At 37.8% G+C, this 17,600-nt stretch overlaps 1 protein-coding gene across 1 annotated transcript; it reads left to right on the top strand.

Moving 5' to 3' along the window:
- Positions 1 to 974: 974 nt before the first annotated feature.
- On the top strand, positions 975 to 14,285 carry LOC132392186 (uncharacterized). The gene is made up of 7 exons (XM_059966030.1): positions 975 to 1,038; positions 3,142 to 3,261; positions 7,246 to 7,359; positions 7,539 to 7,666; positions 7,801 to 7,962; positions 11,274 to 11,500; positions 13,704 to 14,285. The coding sequence occupies exons 1-7, from the start codon at positions 975 to 977 to the stop codon at positions 13,837 to 13,839; spliced, it is 951 nt and encodes a 316-aa protein (XP_059822013.1). The 3' UTR covers positions 13,840 to 14,285.
- The last annotated feature ends 3,315 nt before the right edge of the window (positions 14,286 to 17,600 follow it).

Below are 17,600 nucleotides of genomic sequence, written 5' to 3' on the forward strand. Positions count from 1 at the left end.
GATATAGACTGAGATAGAAATAGATAGAAAGAGATGGAGACAGAGGATATGAGTGACTTGTTAGGAAATTCCTCTATGGATGCCAGAGTGCTCCAGCCTCCCAAGGTCTGCATCCAAACCATTCTTATATCTGGGCCACTAAGTTACTTACAGTTTGCTAGATTTCCTCTGTCTCCCCCTCCCCATTTGCAACTCGTCTGGGCCTCCTTTTCATTTTCTATAGCCTCTTATCACCTCAGTTATCTTGCCAACATTCCATTCCTTATAGGATCGTTTTTGACCTCTGCACCGCAGTGCTTTCCCTATCTCTGTAATTGTTTATAAACTCTTCTTAACATCTCTCTGTTGCAATTCGAAAGGATGGCTCATCTACTTGAAACGTTGATTTTATCTACCTCGTCACAGAAACTTTCTGACCTGATGCAGAATCGGCTTTCTTCATCCCTAAATTTCATTTGCACTCTGAAAATTCGCAAGTCCTTTTCGGGATATATACTTTTGTGTAATTGATAAATTAACGATTAACTTTAACAGAAGATAATTATAAAATGTCTCTCCTTTCCTTTGTGAAACATACATGCAAGCGGATGATTGTAGTTCCGGTCAAAAACGACTGATGAGTGTCAGTGAATGTTTCCTCTACCTTTGTGCGATGATCTTATTGGGTGAAGTTCAGGAAGCTCCGCCCGCGCGGCAATTTTCACTTTGTTACATTGGAAAGGTTTGGTAAATCGTGAGAAGTCCATCATTCAGTGTAGTGGAAGGCAAGAAGTGGGTAGAGCGGGAGGGGGAAAAGAGGAATAAATTCTATGAACTGTAATTTATGAAAAGAAAATTCGTATCAACTTAGTTTGTATTACTCAGGAGAAACTGTGAGGAAAAGACCAGACTTATATTAGGCATCTTTCTTTTTTTTATTCCCAGTAAGTAAGGTCTCTTAAACATACATTTATTTCGATTTTACGAGCATATTAATGGCTCCTGAAAACCTAAGGCAAGTTTTGGTGGAAATTCCAAACCCTCAGCCTAAGATTGCTGGTGAGTATAAACCATGTTTAAATAGACGCGGAAAAAATAAGGCGCTCAACTGAGACGAGGCGATGGGGGAGGGAAGGGGAGAGCGCTTATTCATTAGTTTAAAATACGGTATTGTTGAAAGTCAGTAGTATGGTAATAGATTTTCAATATTACACCACTTCAATTAAATTGTCAATCAGTTTCACAGCATTTTTCTCAAAAAATCAGTTACATTTTTTTTAATAGCAGTTTCTTTGCGATATTGGCGGGTAGACGAGAAAGCAATTTCCATCCCGCACGTTTGCCAAAAATATGATGCTTAACATTTTAAATTAGCACATTATAGATGTGATCTATATGTATTATAAATACATCGTGTTAATTTGTTAGCTAAAGTAAATTGATTATGTTGATCATAGCAATGGAAATCGCGGGACGCGCCAAACGTGAACCAACAATTAATGGGTGTCCTCATTTAAATACAATATTGATCTCAAAATTAATTATTGGATTTTGGATGCTATTGTAACTTAAATATATATTATAAGAGTTAACTAAAACAATTTGTACAGACACAAACATTTGGTAATGATGATCCTTGTTAATAGTGATTGGCCGATTATAGATGCAAAGAAAATGTAAGATCAGGGTTAAAAGGAGATGTATCATTTTTATATTAAGCATGAATGCTACGTGGTTGGGTCCCCTAAACTTTTACGCCTGGCCATTTGAACAGGCCGAGAGAGATCTGTTGGCCACTTCTCGTTTTACTTTACATTATCTTCCTTTTTAAAAAATTAAATTAACAGTGCATTAACAGAGTTTGGCACCTATATTTCGATGGACGACCTACAAAGAGTTCATAGACTGAACTTTCAGCAATAAGCAAAATTCAACAGGAGAGGTTCATGGTATCTTTCTAGAGTAATACAGCTTACCTTTATCTTCCTGCCCATGTTACTTCCCTGTTGCAGCTTGGCATTCAACTTCTTTACCATTTAAAATGTTCTGCCTTTGTTTAATGATTTAATTCTTAAGGAACCAGTAAGAAGAAGAAAAATCCAGTTTCTCCATCTACATCTATCTGTTCCAATAAAATTCTACACTGGTACTTCGAGATAGTCTTCAGTTTTGATTTCTTCTCCCCCAGTGTTGATCCATTCTTGATGAGGTCTTTTATATTTTGTACACATTTAGTTTCATCCCCGTTTTGTCAATTAGGACTTTATTCCCTGGAACATACCTGACTGAGTAAAGGTGTATAAGCTCACAAGGGCCGTAGACAGGGTGAAAGCTGGTACCTTTCCAGAGAGGTGGTCTGCTAAAAGCAAGAAGGAATGGATTTAAGGCAAGAGTCAAGGGGTTTACAAGTGACATCAGGGAAAGTTACTTAATGCAAAGATTGGTTCACATTTGGAATTCTTAAGCCCATTGCCTCTACTGGGGCATAGGCTGCCAACAGTATCGCACCTGAGTCCTCTATCTAGGGCCAGTCTTTCAAGTTGTCTCCAAATGTAGCCCCCCTCCTTGGTGCATCATTGTTCTCTCAGGGATGAGATCTCTGGAGCTTCTGTTTGCATTTCTGCAGTCCTGGGTTTTATAGGACATGGCTGCTAGCCCCATGGCCAACCCTCCTTTTGCAGCCAGGCTTCTGACTGTCCATTGCAGAGTTGTGCATTTGGAATGAGCAGCCAGAAATAGTGGTTGGGGCAAGCACATTATCAAGCTGGTTTTTAAATGTTGCTAATTATATTTGGTAGGAGAGGTTTAGAGGGCTAAGGGCCGACCATGAGCAGATGTGATTAGCTCACTAGGCAACACAGTCAGTGTGAACAGGTTGGGCAAAGGGGCCTGTTTTGAAGCTGTATAACTCCATGGTTCTATAACTACCGATGTGCACATGCTTCCTATTCTATGGCGGAAAGAAGATTTTACATCCATATATTTAAAATGGGTGCTTTTCTATATCATTCAAGACCAAATGCTTTCAGCAGATCAGGAGTGCCCAGAGTTTGGTTAGCTGCCTTGAGCACTTGTTGCTTTTTGAAATGATAGGAGGAAACTAATAAACAAGCAACAGCATTAATTTTGTTGTTAATTGTTTTTTTTTTCCCCCTCTTTTAGTCCATCTTCGCAGGTCTTACGAAGAAATTCTGAGCTCTACAAGATCACCAATGCGGTTACCAGCACTTCATGCCAATGTTCCTCCAATGTCTTTTCTGAGAAGAGAGAATGACCCAACAGGTGATTGTCTGGTTCAAGATGTGAATGTTAGAAACATAGAACATAGAAAACCTACAGTACAATACAGGCCCTTCGGCCCACAAAGCTGTGCTGAACGTATCCTTACCTTAGAAATTACCTAGGGTTACCCATTTTCTCTTTTTCTCAGCTTCATGTACCTGTCCAGGAGTCTCTTAAAAGACCCTATCATATCTGCCTCCACCACCATCGCCAGCAACCCATTCCACGCACTTAGCCACTCTGCATAAATAAATAAATAAGAATTGGGGGGAAAAAACAACTTACCCCTGGCATCTCCTCTGTACGTACTTCCAAGCACCTTAAAACTGTGCCCTCTCGTGTTAGCCATTTCAGCCCTGAGAAAAAGCCCCGAACTATCCACACAATCAATGTCTCTCATTATCTTATACACCTCTATCAGGTCACCTCTCATCCTCTGTTGGTCCAAGGAGAAAAGGCCGAGTTCACTGAACCTGTCTTCATAAGGCATGCTCCCCAATCCAGGCAACATCCTTGTAAACCTCCTCTGCACCCTTTCTATGGTTTCCACATCCTTCTTGTAGTGAGGCGACCAGAACTGAGCACGGTACTCCAAGTGGGGTCTGACCAGGGTCATATATAGATGCAACATTACCTCCCTGCTCCTAAACTCAATCCCACAATTGATGATGGCCAATCCACCGTATGCCTTCTTAACCACAGAGTCAACCTGCACAGCTGCTTTGAGGGTCTATGGAATCGGACCCCAAGATCCCTCTGATCCTCCACACTGCCAGGAGTCTTACCACTAATACTATATTCCTCCATCGTAACTGAACCACCTCACACTTATCTGTGTTGAACTCCATCTGCCACTTCTCAGCCCAGTTTTGCATCCTATCAATATCCTGTTGTAACCTCTGACAGCCCTCCACACTATTCACAACACCCCCAACCTTTGTGTCATCAGCAACTTTATTTACCCATCCCTCCACTTCCCCATCCAGGTCATTTATAAAAATCACTTAGAGTAAGGGTCCCAGAACAGATCCCTGAGACACACCACTGATGACCGACCTCCATGCAGAATATGACCCGTCTACAACCACTCTGACTTCTGTGGGCAAGCCAGTTCTGGATCCACAAAGCAATGTCTCCTTGGATCCTATGCCTCCTTACTTTCTCAATAAGCCTTGCAGGGGTATCTTGTCAAATGCCTTGCTGAAATCCATATACACTACATCTACGGCTCTTTCTTTATCAATGTGTTCAGTCACATCTTTAAAAAATTCAATCAGGCTCATAAGACTTGACAGTAATTGAGTATGTGTCAGGTTTGTGTGTGTGTGATCATTAGTCCAATAGTTGTCATCCAGCCATGTAAATAAAAGGCAACAGACTATTTTTTTGGGGGGTGCTGGGTTCATGAGATACAGATTTTACTCAAAAGGTCAATGTACAACCATATGAATTAAGAGTTTGAGTAGGTCACTCGGTCACTGTTTGTGATTTATAAGGACATGGGTGATCTCATAATCTTGATTGTGCATTTTTTTGCCTATTCTGCAGTAAGCTGGTATGTCCCCAGCTATCAAGAATCGATCCAACTTTTCTGTACAGGGAAGTCAAGTGTTCTTGGGTTTCAGTTAAGATTCTTCTCGTACTTCTACACACCAGCAGACAGGAGTCCTTGTCCGACCATTCACCACAAGACAATATGCACATTGCAAGTCTTGGCATAGCAAGCCTTATCTGATCTTCCAATGCTTTAATATGCTTCTTTAAATAAGATCTTTACTGTACACAGTTCCCCAGTTGTTGCGCAGATGGTTCTAAAGCACTGATATTCAATGCTGCAGCGAGTATGTCATCAGGATAATAGGTCAACAGTAGCCTTGGTTGGTTACCTTGGGGGTGTGTGTGTGTTTTTTTTTGGCCAGTGTGCTTGGCTGTTTCATCATATGGAGTGAACGGAAACTGTCTGAAAACTGGCTTCTGTAGTTCTGGGGAGCTCCTGGAAATGGGTCAGTTGCTTTGTGTTTTGTATTGAAGATTGTCGTGTAACCTTTCTCATTAAGGTGATTGGTTCTGCTCATAATAAACTGAAGATGTTCATTTATCTGCCCCTTTCATTTAGCAGTGTAATTCTGCTCTGCCATTCACAAGATCGTGGAATTAACTTAATGCTTCAAAATTCAAAATAAAATTTATTATCAGTAAATACATGTCACCACATACAAACCCTGAGATTTTTTTCCGTGGGCGTATTTAGCAAATCTAGAACAGTAACTGTAAACAGGATCCATGGATAACAAACAGTGCAACTGAATATATATATAAATAAAGAGCATGAAATAACAAGGTAAGAGTCCTTAAATGAGTGTAGTTGTCTCCTTTTGTTCAAGAGCCTGATGGTTGAGGAGTAATAACTGTTCTTGAACTTGGTGGTGCAAGTCCTGAGGCACTTGTACCTCCTACCTGATGGCGGCAGCAGGAAAGGAGCATGGCCTGGGTGGTGAGGATCTTTGAATGCTGCTTTTCTACGGCAATGTTTCATGTAGATGTGCTCAATGGTTGGCAGGGTTTTACCCGTGATGTACTGGGCCGAATCTAATACCTTTTGTAGGATTTTTGCTCAAAAGCATTGGTGTTCCCACACCAGGCCTCAATGCAGCCAGTTAACACACATCTAAGTTCACTAAGGTTTTTGATGACATGCCAAATCTCCGAATAATCTCCCTTCTATGTGTGGATTCATCACTGTCTTTGTCACTGCCCACAACAGTGGTCATCAGCCATCTTGTGCGTATGTTGGAGCTGTACTTCGCCCCACAGTCATAGATGTAAATCAAGTGGAGCGGGAGGCTAAACACGCATCCCTGAGGGTTGTGAGGTTTCTAGCCTTTGTATTTTACAACAACGTGTATAAATAGTTTATACCGCAGTTCTCCCATTAGGACAAGGCCTCAGGCATTATTGAGGAGGCTGTGTAAACTGTTCCTTCTACTATTATTTTAGTTACTTACAATAAAAACACTACCTGTTATCAGAAATACGGAGAGTTTGTTGCTGTATCTTCCTCTGAGTTGGGAAATTCAAGAGGCAGAAATTCATCTATATTGCTTCATCATAATTTGTGCTTAATCTAGCTAGAGCAATTAGAACAGAAGGCTAGGGTGACAGTTTTTTTGGGATTCCATTGTACTTATTTGATATAACGGCTCTAAAAACTTCCTTGCCTTCAAATCCCTTGAAGTATTTGCATTATGTATGTTACCTACACTTTGTATGTGATCCCAATGTCATAGAAACAACAGAGATTTTGAAAATGATATTAGTTGTTCCCCATGTTTTTGCAAAATTATGGTAGGAAATATTTGGGCCAAGTGTTCACTGTGCCCATCTGTTAATTAAATTTGTTGTGAATCAATTATGGATGATCCTTATGAAATTACAAATGCATTTTGTTTGTAGGTTGATAGATTTACACATGTGGTGCAGCTAGTAGAGCTGGTGGTTTACAGCTCCAGTGACCTGGATTCTCCCCTGGTCTCGAGCTGACTTTGCAGTCTCCCATGTTCTCTGAGTGACTTTGTGGATTTCTTCTGAGTACTTTGATTTCCACCTACATGTCAAAGACATGCAGATGGTAGATTGTCTGTGGTGAATTGCCTCTACTATGTAGCTGAGTGAGTAGACTGTTGATGGAAAATGTGGGGTGAATCAAATACATATAGTGGAGGATTAATTTAAATAGGTATTTGGTCAATGTACATTTAACAAAAGCGTAAAATAAATTATCAGAAAAATTTGTCTTGATACTGATTGGAAACTTCTAAACATATAATATAATGCCTTTTGTTAGCCTTTCTGATCTTTATTGTTTTGTCTGGGTCTTGTAATAAAGCAACTGAACGTATTTCAACAGGCATATATAGATTAATATACTGGTTTCAGCTATTGGCAATTATCCATCTTTTGATTTTGTTTGTTTTTCTTTTCCAGCACAAGATATTTCTGAAGTCTCGTCGCTCAACAGAAGAAAGTTTGGAGCTAGAAGAACATGTTCATCAACTTTCATCAGTGATAAAAATCCTTCGGAAAATGGCAGTGAGAAAGGTGTGTGTGCCTGATGCCATTTATTTTTAGTGAATGGTGCTTATTTTATGGTGATTTCTTCTAGTGTGTCATTTACAGAAAAAATAAATGTGCACACCCTAGGCACATTCTGAAATGTATCACCCAACAGAAATATATCCATGAAAGAGGTAACAAAATTTTAAATTTTCCCTTTTCAGAATCACCTTTCAAGAAACGACGACTACATTTTAAGCCAGATGGAAATTTGCAAGTCAAACTGAAAGATTTTCTATCATCTCAGCTAGTACAGACTCTGTTGCACCAATATCCAGCAATTGATGATGAGGTATGTAGTCATGCTGTGTGAAGTTAACTTAAAACACAGCAAAAAATTTTATAAACTTTTTTTAACTTAAAAACTGTAACACGAGCTATTGGTTTCAGAATTATATGACATCCAATTATTTCCTCCTGAAACAGGACGTGAAATTGGTTCTTCCATCATTGATCTTGAAATGTGCTGAGAAGCAGCTGGATGTAATCAAAAGCAATGTTTTTCGTTCTATACCACGATGGCGCTTGGGTTCCAACAGAGATGCCTACTGCTATCATAAAGCACATAATCATCTTCAGGTTTTCAAGGTTTGTATTCTCCAACCAAGATGGACTGTAATTGTTTCCCTTAAAATTTCCTGCCTTTATATTTCTAGGGTGTTACGTACCCCGTAACTGGGTGTCTAACCAGCAGAGAAAGAAGAATTCGTTGGAGTCTGGTGGTACAAAACTAAACGTGTTTATTAATAAAAATAAGCAAAAACCATATCAATAATGCAAATATACATATAAAATAAGTTAGCAGTAATAAACCTAAAAGATAGGAATAATAATAATCAATAATAAACAAGCTCTATCGATATCTAAGGGTAAATAAATTGTCATAGAAAAGTATAAAGTTCAGTTCAGTTCATGAGTGCTGATGTAGTTATGGTTGTATTGTAATTGTTGGAGAGGGAGAGAGCGAGCAAACAAGATGTAACTGCTACAGTCAGGGAAACCGTCCTTCTGCTAGACCCTTCTTCTGTGGTGGATTCGTCACTCTGGCATGAGTAGACACACACACACAAGTCCCCACCAGCTCTGCTTTTACACTGATAGCCTTAATGACCGACCTCCTGGTTCGGTCTTTGAAGCCCCCACTTTTCTTGTGGGTTCCAACACTCAATCAGTGTCCACTGGCGTGATTGGAGGGTGTCTCTCCAGACCTGTCTTTTATCCCTACTCACGGGGACTCAGCTATCCATCACTCCTGAATGACTGTGTCCATCAAATAAGGCCACTCCTTCAGTCCACTGAGGAATGTTTATGAGCAAACTATTGTCCTTGCAGCGAAACAGTAAATAATTCAAAAAGGTGTCACAATACGCTTAATCAGCAATTTCCCCCTCCCTCTTATCTGTCGCCGATGTTCTTGCTTGTTTTTCCGTCTCTCTTTCTCATGGGCAGCATAGCAACAGTAATTGTTCGTGGTTGTCAGGAGGCGAATGGTTAACTCTGTGCCCCATTGTCCATCAGGTCTGTTCATCACTCATAACAAGGGATACTTGTTTATACTTAATTGGGTGGACACCATCAGTTACTATATATATATATATATATATATATATATATATATATATATACACACTTCCAAATGCTGGTAACCCTTCACCCATATCCTTTATGGATTTTTATCCCTGAATGCTTTTAGTGATGCTTTTCGATTCAATTATGAAATATTTCCATTTTCTGCCTGTTTGATTAAATATTTAATAACACTTGCCTTATGTAGGCCATCTTATAGGCACTGTTTCGATTTTGGTTATATCTGTAATGCTACTGTGGTGAAGTGCTTTGAGAGGTTGGTCATGGCCAGAATCATCTCATGCCTGAACAAGGACATGGGCCCACTGCAATTTGTCCATCATTACAACAGGTCTGCAGTGAATCCCATTTCACTGGCTCTCCACTTGTCCTTGGATCACCTGGACAATAGCAACATCTCCATCAGGCTGCTGGTTATTGACTATACCTCAGTATTCAAAGCATCATACCCTCAATTCTAATCAAGAAGCCCCAAAAACTGAGCTTCTGTATCTCCCTCTGATTGAGGGATCAACAGCGGAAATGGTGAGCAGTTTCAAATTTCTGAGAGTCAACATCTCTGAAGATCTATCCTGGATCCAACACTTTGATGCAATCATGACACTGGCTATATTTCATTAGAAGTTTGGGAAGACCTGGTCTGTCACCGAAGTCTTTCGCAAATGTGGTGAGCATTTTAACTGGTTCCATCACCATCTGATATGGAGAGGTCACTGCACAGGATCTTTTTTTTTAAAAGACTGCAGAAGGTTGTAAACACGGGCCACTCCAACATGGACACCAGCCTCTCCACAGTATCGAGGACACCTTCAAAAGGTGATCCACTGAAAAGGAAGCATCCATCAATAAGGATCCCCATTGTATAGGGCATACTGCTTTCTCATTGCTAACATCAAAGAGGAGGTACAGGAGCCTGAAGGCACACACTCAATGTTTACGGACAGTTCCTTCCCCTCTACTGTCAGATTTCTGAATGGACAGCGAATCCCTTTTTTTTCTCTCATTTTGCGCTACTAATTTAATTTTTTTAACATACACTTATTGCAATCCATAGTTTTTATTATTATTTGCCATCACAAAACAAATTTCTTGACATATGCCAGTGATATTAAACCTGAATCTGAACCTGAAAACAGTTAAACCTGTTTTAACTGGCTAGATGCAGAAATAAAACTGAAGAGTATTGATGATGGAGGAGGGTTCACTCTAACTTTAATGATGCATCTTCCGCTGACTGGTTTGACCGAGTGTTCGGTGAAAGTATAATTATTTTTCTTCTTGTTACATGGTCAAAGGGCTTTGTTGGTTAAAAATGTAAATGAAATGAAACAATCAATACAGTTGGCCCTCCTTATCCACGAGTTCCACATGCGTGAATTCAAACAACCATGAATCGAGAAAACCCGAAATTGGTCTTACAGCACTTGTTGTTCGAGCATGTAGACTTTTTAGTCATTATTCCCGAAACAATGCAGTATAACAACTATTTTACATAGCATTTACATTGTATTACGTGTTATAAGAAATCTAGAGATGATTTAAAGTATATGGGAGGATGTGCATAAGTTACTGTGGACTGGGATCGGGAAAAAAATCAGAAGTTCTCTAAGTAAGTCGGAACAGTTACATCCGGTGTTATTTAGCGTCAGTTAGTCAAATGTTTGTTTTAGTATATGGTATATATTTTACCTTTCTATACATACAAAACACTTAAGAACGTATATTTCAGTGCCGGGCTTGGGAACGGAAGTTCCCGAGTTCAATCCAGTGACAGATCGCTCCCAAGTCTTTCTCACTTTATCTTTTAAAGTTGTTCCAATCAATCGTTGACCGACTAGCCTATCGCTTTTCCAATGACTGACGGCGTTTCACCTCTTTCCGATCACTTTATTATTTTCAATTGTGATGATTTTCATGAACAGAAACACTGCGGATTCAGAGCTCCACCACCGGGTCCTAAGGTCCACCGCATTGAGACAGGTTGAATAAGGGACTCGAACATCCGTGTTTTTATGGTACCCGCAAGGGGTCCCGGAACCAATCCCTCATGAATAAGGAGGGCCAGCTGTACTCCTTTTTATTATTTATATATTTAATTGTTTTACATGTAGAGAATAAAGCTTTCACCATTATAGACTTAATCCTGAGTAAAGCAAATGGTAGAAAAATAGGGAACCTATTTTAGGTTCAAAAGCTACTGAGTGAAGCTCTGGGCATCCTTTCCTTCTCAGAAAGGTGCAGTAAAGTTCTGATGAGTTATATGAAATTTATTCATATCAACATAAGTGTTTCACATTTTTGTCTCTTTGCAGAGAACATGCTTGGAACAAGGAAAGCTATTATTGCAAGCAGGATGCTGGGAAACTTCATTAAACTATACGCTGATTGCGTGGCGGTATACCAGTGAGCTTCCACACTGGGATAACAGCTTCCATAATGAAAGTACACAACAGTGTTTTACACTTTTAGCTGCTCAGGGCACAACTGCCTTACAAAGAAGCTCTCTGGAGCTGGAGAAGTATAAACAACTTAGGAAAAGGTAAATGTTTCAACATAGATATTTGAGAAGGAATGAAATTAATTTTTGGAAAGGGGTATTGAATTGGCCGTGCGTTTGATCAAACCAAAATACTCTGATGTAAATGTGAAAACCAAGTTGTTATTAATGTTGGTCACAGTCCCAGATGGCTAACCGGGCGAAGAATCGGTATTTTTTATTAAAGGGATATTGTGACTCTTCCATGAAATTAAATAATTATGTTACAAATAACCAATCGATTTTCAGATTGTAAAATATTTACACTGGATCAGTCTTACATTTTCAATTGTTGAGAAAATTTTAACTTTGTTTAAATATATGTCCTCATAATTAATTGTTTTTGGTCTCATTTCTCTATTGGAGCTTTTCTATATTCATTTTCATTTTATGGATTAAAAGTTTTTGTAAAATTAAAATCCACTAAAAGTGAACAAATATATAATTTCATCCATAAGACTTGATATTGTAAATGAACAGTATGTGATACGAATTGCATAACAAATATTTAAGCTAACCTACATTTGCACTCAGTGGCCACTTTATTAGGTACCTCCTGTACCTGACAAAGTTACCACTGAGTGTATTTTTGTGGTGTTCTGCACACCTTTGTTGTAATATGTGGTTATTTGAGTTACGGTCGCCTTCCTGTCAGCTTATACAGTGGCAATTCTCCTCAGACCTCTCTCATAAACAAGGTGTTTTCGCCCAAAGAACTGCCCCTCACTTAATGTTTTTTTTTGTTTTTCCACACCATTTTCTGAAAACTCCAGAAACTGTTGAGTGTGAAAATCTTAGGACATTGGCAGTTTCTGAGAAACTTGAACCACCCCATCTGGCACCAACAAAGTCAAAGTCATTTAGATCACTTTTCTTCATTCTGATGTTAAGTCTGAAAAAACAAATGAATTGCTTGACTGTGCCTGCATGATTTTATCCACTGGGCTGCTGCCATATGATTAACTGATTAGATACTTGCATTAACAGGCAGATATGCAGGTTTACTTAATAAAGTGTCACTAAGTGTATTGTTGTTTGTCTTTCATGCAAAGCCCAGATCTTCAGTTTTCAACTTATTTTCCTTGCTTTTGTGTACATTGATCATGATGTTCCCTACTCCAGTTTTTTCTCCAGAGTTTCCTCCAATTTGTCCTTTTGGGAATAACCTTGTCATACTGAATTAGATGAAAATATTATTGTTTTTCTCCTTCAGGTCAAAGGGGCTTGTTAGCTTAAAAATGTAAATAAAATAAACAATCCCTATTCCCTTTCATTATTTATACATAATGTAATCATTTTACGTATGGATACTAAATGCCTTCACAGCTATAATCACAATTTGGAGTAAAGCAGTTGGAGGAAAAAAAAGAGAACCACCTTGTCCCCACATATGTTGTAGCAAAATCATCAAAAGTTAGTGAAACGATAATAAATGTAGTAACTTACTGGGCCAGACTGGGAGGGAAGGGGTGGGAATATGTACGTAAAATTGCATAATGCCCTTGTTTCTGTATCTTTGGACATGCATTCATTTGTAAAAGTAACCTAGTTACTATGGTTTTGTTGTCTGAGTTTACTAAAGAACTACATCAACAATGACCATTGAGGGCTTAAGATCTGGTGTTGATAAGTGTCAGCTTAACCCTAGCAGTGGAGAAGCTGAGTAATGGATGTGGAAGCATTGGAGATTTACCAGGATGCTGCCTGGTTTACAGAGTATGCATTATGATCAGAGATTAAGGGAGCTAGGGCTTTACTCTTTGGAGAGAAGGAGGATGAGAGGAGACATGATAGAGGTATACAAGATATTAGGAATAGATAGAGTGGACAGCCAGCGCCTCTTCCCCAGGGCACCACTGCTCAATACAAGAGGACATGGCTTTAAGGTAAGGGGTGGAAAGTTCAAGGGGGATATTAGAGGAAGGATTTTTACTCAGAGTGGTTGGTGCGTGGAATGCACTGCCTGAGTCACTGGTTTAGGCAGATACACTAGTGAAATTTAAGAGACTACTAGACAGGTATATGGAGGAATTTAAGGTGGAGGGTTATATGGGAGGCAGGGTTTAAGGGTCGGCACAACATTGTGGGCCAAAGGGCCTGTGCTGCTGTATTGTAATTTGAAAAACACTATTGTAATTTATGTAACATATTAAAAGCAAGTGACAACTTTTAAACTGTTATCTAACAATTCTATTTTCTGTTACAGACTGAAAATTGCATATACACAAAACAAACTGGTCAAACCCTGCCTTGAAGAATTGGATAGTATGATTGTGGACCTGGAATGCAGTTCTTCAGAACATAAAACCATCTTACCTAAATGCTTGAAATGTGACATATAGCATGTCCATAGTCAGAAAATCCTATGGTTTAGGAGGGAAATGGTGGCTCCAGTCCACTTTGGTTTGTTGCAAAAAGTTTAGATTTAATCTCAGATCTGTTTGCTCAAAATGGTATGTCCAGATCAGAGTACTTTCCATTTGAATGGATGCAGTACAACAATATGGAAAGTTGGAATTAAAGGGAGATCCCTTTGGAGTTTGAACAAATGATGAGTTTTCTGGAGGAAATATTTTTTTCTAATTGTTTTGGAAAGTTAAGACTGGAGCTGGTAGCCTGTGTCCTCCAATTCAAGTTGTTTACTCTAAATGGAAGAATAGCTTGTGATTTTTAACCTCAAAATGGAAACTGCAGTATTGTCTTGACAGTAGGATCTTGTGGAGGTTTGCGTGAGTTTTGGTACTCATTGTCTTGGCTATTTCTGAATGGATTTTTTCAACAGAAATTTGACAGTACTAAATAGTGATTTTATTTTTAAAATGCAGATTGTATTATTTGAAAATTAGTGAATCTTATTTAACTCCTTTTTGTAAGAAAGTGAAGATTTGTAAATCAGAACATGCAAGTAGAATGTATAGTACAAGTTTGGTGTAATGGCAATATTAGTAATCTAATAATGACAATTGCACTTTAACTTTTGACTGTGTTGTTTTAATATAGTTTTTCTGATAATATACCAAAAAAGTTTTTCATTTTGGCCAGAGTTGGGAATATTTTTCATATGTGTATAAATACTATTTTCTTTAAATTATCTATGGATTTCATATGTGTATGTTTACCTAGTTCTGAGCAATGTCATACTGCAAGTTGATATTCTTATTGAAACGTTGAAATACAATGTATCTAAATGGGGGGAAGAGTCACCTGTTACTGTAAATGAATGATGTGATGTTTTTAAAAGTTTTCCAAATAAAATAAATATTGACTTATCACTACAATAATAGTGTGGAGATTGCAAAACCAATGTGATTACAGATTGGAAATATTATACTGTAAATATTTTTTTTTGCACGTTCTAAATGCAGACTATGTGAGAGATTCAATGTTTTGACAAAGGAGCATTTATCAATTAGTCATTTTCATTTAATTGAGTTGTAAAATGAACAAACATCATTTTACTGCTTGCATCTTGGGCAGTAACCTACAAACTACCCAGGACATCTTCAGGGAGTGGTATCTCAGAACGGCAGTGTCAATTATTAACAGCCTCCAGAACCTAGGGCATGCCCTTTTCTCACTGTTACCATCAGGTAGGAGGTATTGAAGCTTGAAGGCACACACTCAGCAATTCAGAAACAGCTTTTTCCCCTCCGCCATCTGATTCTTAAATGGACATTGAACCCTTGAACATTTTTGCACATTTAAAAAAAAATCTATTCAATATACATAATTGATTTATTATTGTTTTATTTTATTTATTATTTTCTTTCTGCTAGGTTATGTATTGCATTGAACTTCTGTTAACAAATTACACGTCACATGCCAGTGATAAAAAATCTGATTAAGGGAAATTATGCACGTTGTCTGCCTGCTGTCCACATCTTCAGACGGTACAGCCTTTACACACTGTCTGCATGAAATCTGTGGGTGTTGATTCCAAAGTTTTCCTTCATGCTATTTGTCTCTATGGATGTTGTCTCTTAACTCTTGGTGATCTTTGTTTCATGTTAGTGCTGTACTTATTCCTGCCCCATGGCACTATTTCTGTCAGAAGTTGATACCTCACTCTTAATTGTTTGAGAAGGCCAACTGGGGTTAGCCTTAAATTAGACAGATTGTCAAAAAATTCAGTCCAAATGTGAGACTGATTGGTGGGTGAGGGGGGTGTATGAAAGTACCATTTGAACCATAGTTCTGAGGATTATGTAATTCTGAGTTCAGAGATGGAATTTGTATTTTGAGAACTATTGTACCCTGTCACCACTGCGGTCTCGTCACAAGGACAGGACAAGCAAGCTGCTTCCTGTGCTGCACACAGCATTTTAAATCTGTATTACAACTTGTGCTGTGATTATATGCTGATTGTGATATATGCTTTGTGGATGAACCATGGTCCAGAGGAACGTTTCACTTGGTTATATATGTACAGTCAAGTGACAATGAACTTGAACATAAGTTTGAATTAACTTCTCAATTGTCCTTTATTGTGCTGAAGGTAGCATTTCTAAACAATCTGGAATGAAACAGTCAACTAATGGGTAAATGAAATGTCAAGTCTTGTACAGTACATAATTACACACTTGATTGGAGAAAATAGAATGGGAAGAATTTTCAGAAATGTTTCTTAAATCTTTCTATTAATTTTTAAACAAACATAAATGAAACATGAATACAAAGTGTTTGAGAGTACATAATTGGTAGTTTAAGCAGACATTCAAATATATAATAATATATATAGCCTCCCAAACTCATAGTATTTATGAACAAAAGAAACAAAAAAAAAACACCAAAAAAAGAAAAAGAAACACTTACCAACATGGGCCGTTGCATAATATTAAATACATACAGTAGTGCCAATAACTCTGAACCTCCATCCAAATAATTAAGGATAATAAAAGTAAGGTTTAGGAAAAGACAATTTAACTCATGAAAATGTTGAATAAATGATCAAAAACAATGCTTCTAATTTTTTCTAAGCTCAAACAAGAGATAGTTTGAGAAAACCACTGAAATATAGTTGGAGAATTAATTTCTTTCCAATTCAATAAAATAGATCTTCTAGCCATTAATGTAACAAATGCAATCATTTGTCGAGATGAAGAGGATAAACGGCTATTATCCACCATTGGTAAACCAAAAATTGCAGTAAAAGGATGTGGTTGGAAATTGATATTCAGAACTCTTGAAATAATACTGAAAATATCTTTCCAGTAATTTTGTAAACAAGGGCAAGACCAAAACATGGGTCAATGAGGCAACATCAGAATGACATCTGTCACAGGTTGGATTGACATGAGAATAAAATCGAGCAAGTTTATCCTTAGACTTATGAGCTCTATGTACAACCTTAAATTGTATTAGAGCATGTTTAGCACAAATAGAGGATGAATTGACTAATAGTAAAATTTTCTCCCACTGTTCAGTGGATATAAGACAATGAAGTTCTTCTTCCCATTCCTTCTTAATTTTTTCTGATACATCTGGCTGTATTTTCATGATCATATTATAAATGACAGCTACTAAACCCTTTTGACAAGGATTCAGAGCTAAAATTCTTTCCGTAATGTCCAATGGACATAGTTTCGGAAAAGACTGTAACTCATTATACAAAAAATTTCTAACTTGCAAGTTTCTAAAAAAATGGGTTTTAGGCAAATTATATTTATTAGATAGCTGTTCAAAGGACATAACGCTATCATCCAAAAACAAATCACGAAAACATGTTATACCTTTTGTTTTCCATAAAAGAAAAGTTTGATCCATAAAAGAGGGCCGAAAGAAATAGTTAGATATTATAGGGCATGATAAAATAAACTTATTCAAACCAAAAAAGTTACGAAATTGAAACCAAATTCGCAATGTGTATTTGACTATAGGATTAGTTATTTGTTTATTCAATTTAGATAAAGAAAAAGGAAGTGAAAATCCTAAGATTGAAAACAATGAAAAGTCTTGTACAGATTTACATTCCAAATGTACCCATTGTGGGCAAGCAGCTGTAATCAATTCTTGTGTCCAAAATATTAAATATCGTATATTAACTGCCCAATAGTAAAATCTCAAGTTTGGCAAAGCCAAACCACCCTCCTTTTTAGGCTTCTGT

The sequence above is a fragment of the Hypanus sabinus genome, chromosome 4 (genome assembly GCF_030144855.1).
Source record: "Hypanus sabinus isolate sHypSab1 chromosome 4, sHypSab1.hap1, whole genome shotgun sequence".
NCBI classification, from domain to species: Eukaryota; Metazoa; Chordata; class Chondrichthyes; order Myliobatiformes; family Dasyatidae; genus Hypanus; species Hypanus sabinus.

Bases quoted from the DNA above. Each gene is read 5' to 3' on its own strand.
- LOC132392186 (XM_059966030.1), top strand. From the start codon at position 975: ATGGCTCCTGAAAACCTAAGGCAAGTTTTGGTGGAAATTCCAAACCCT. The intron at 1,039-3,141 runs GTGAGTATAAAC...CCCCTCTTTTAG, and splicing joins CCCTCAGCCTAAGATTGCTG to TCCATCTTCGCAGGTCTTAC. The intron at 3,262-7,245 runs GTGATTGTCTGG...TTTCTTTTCCAG, and splicing joins AAGAGAGAATGACCCAACAG to CACAAGATATTTCTGAAGTC.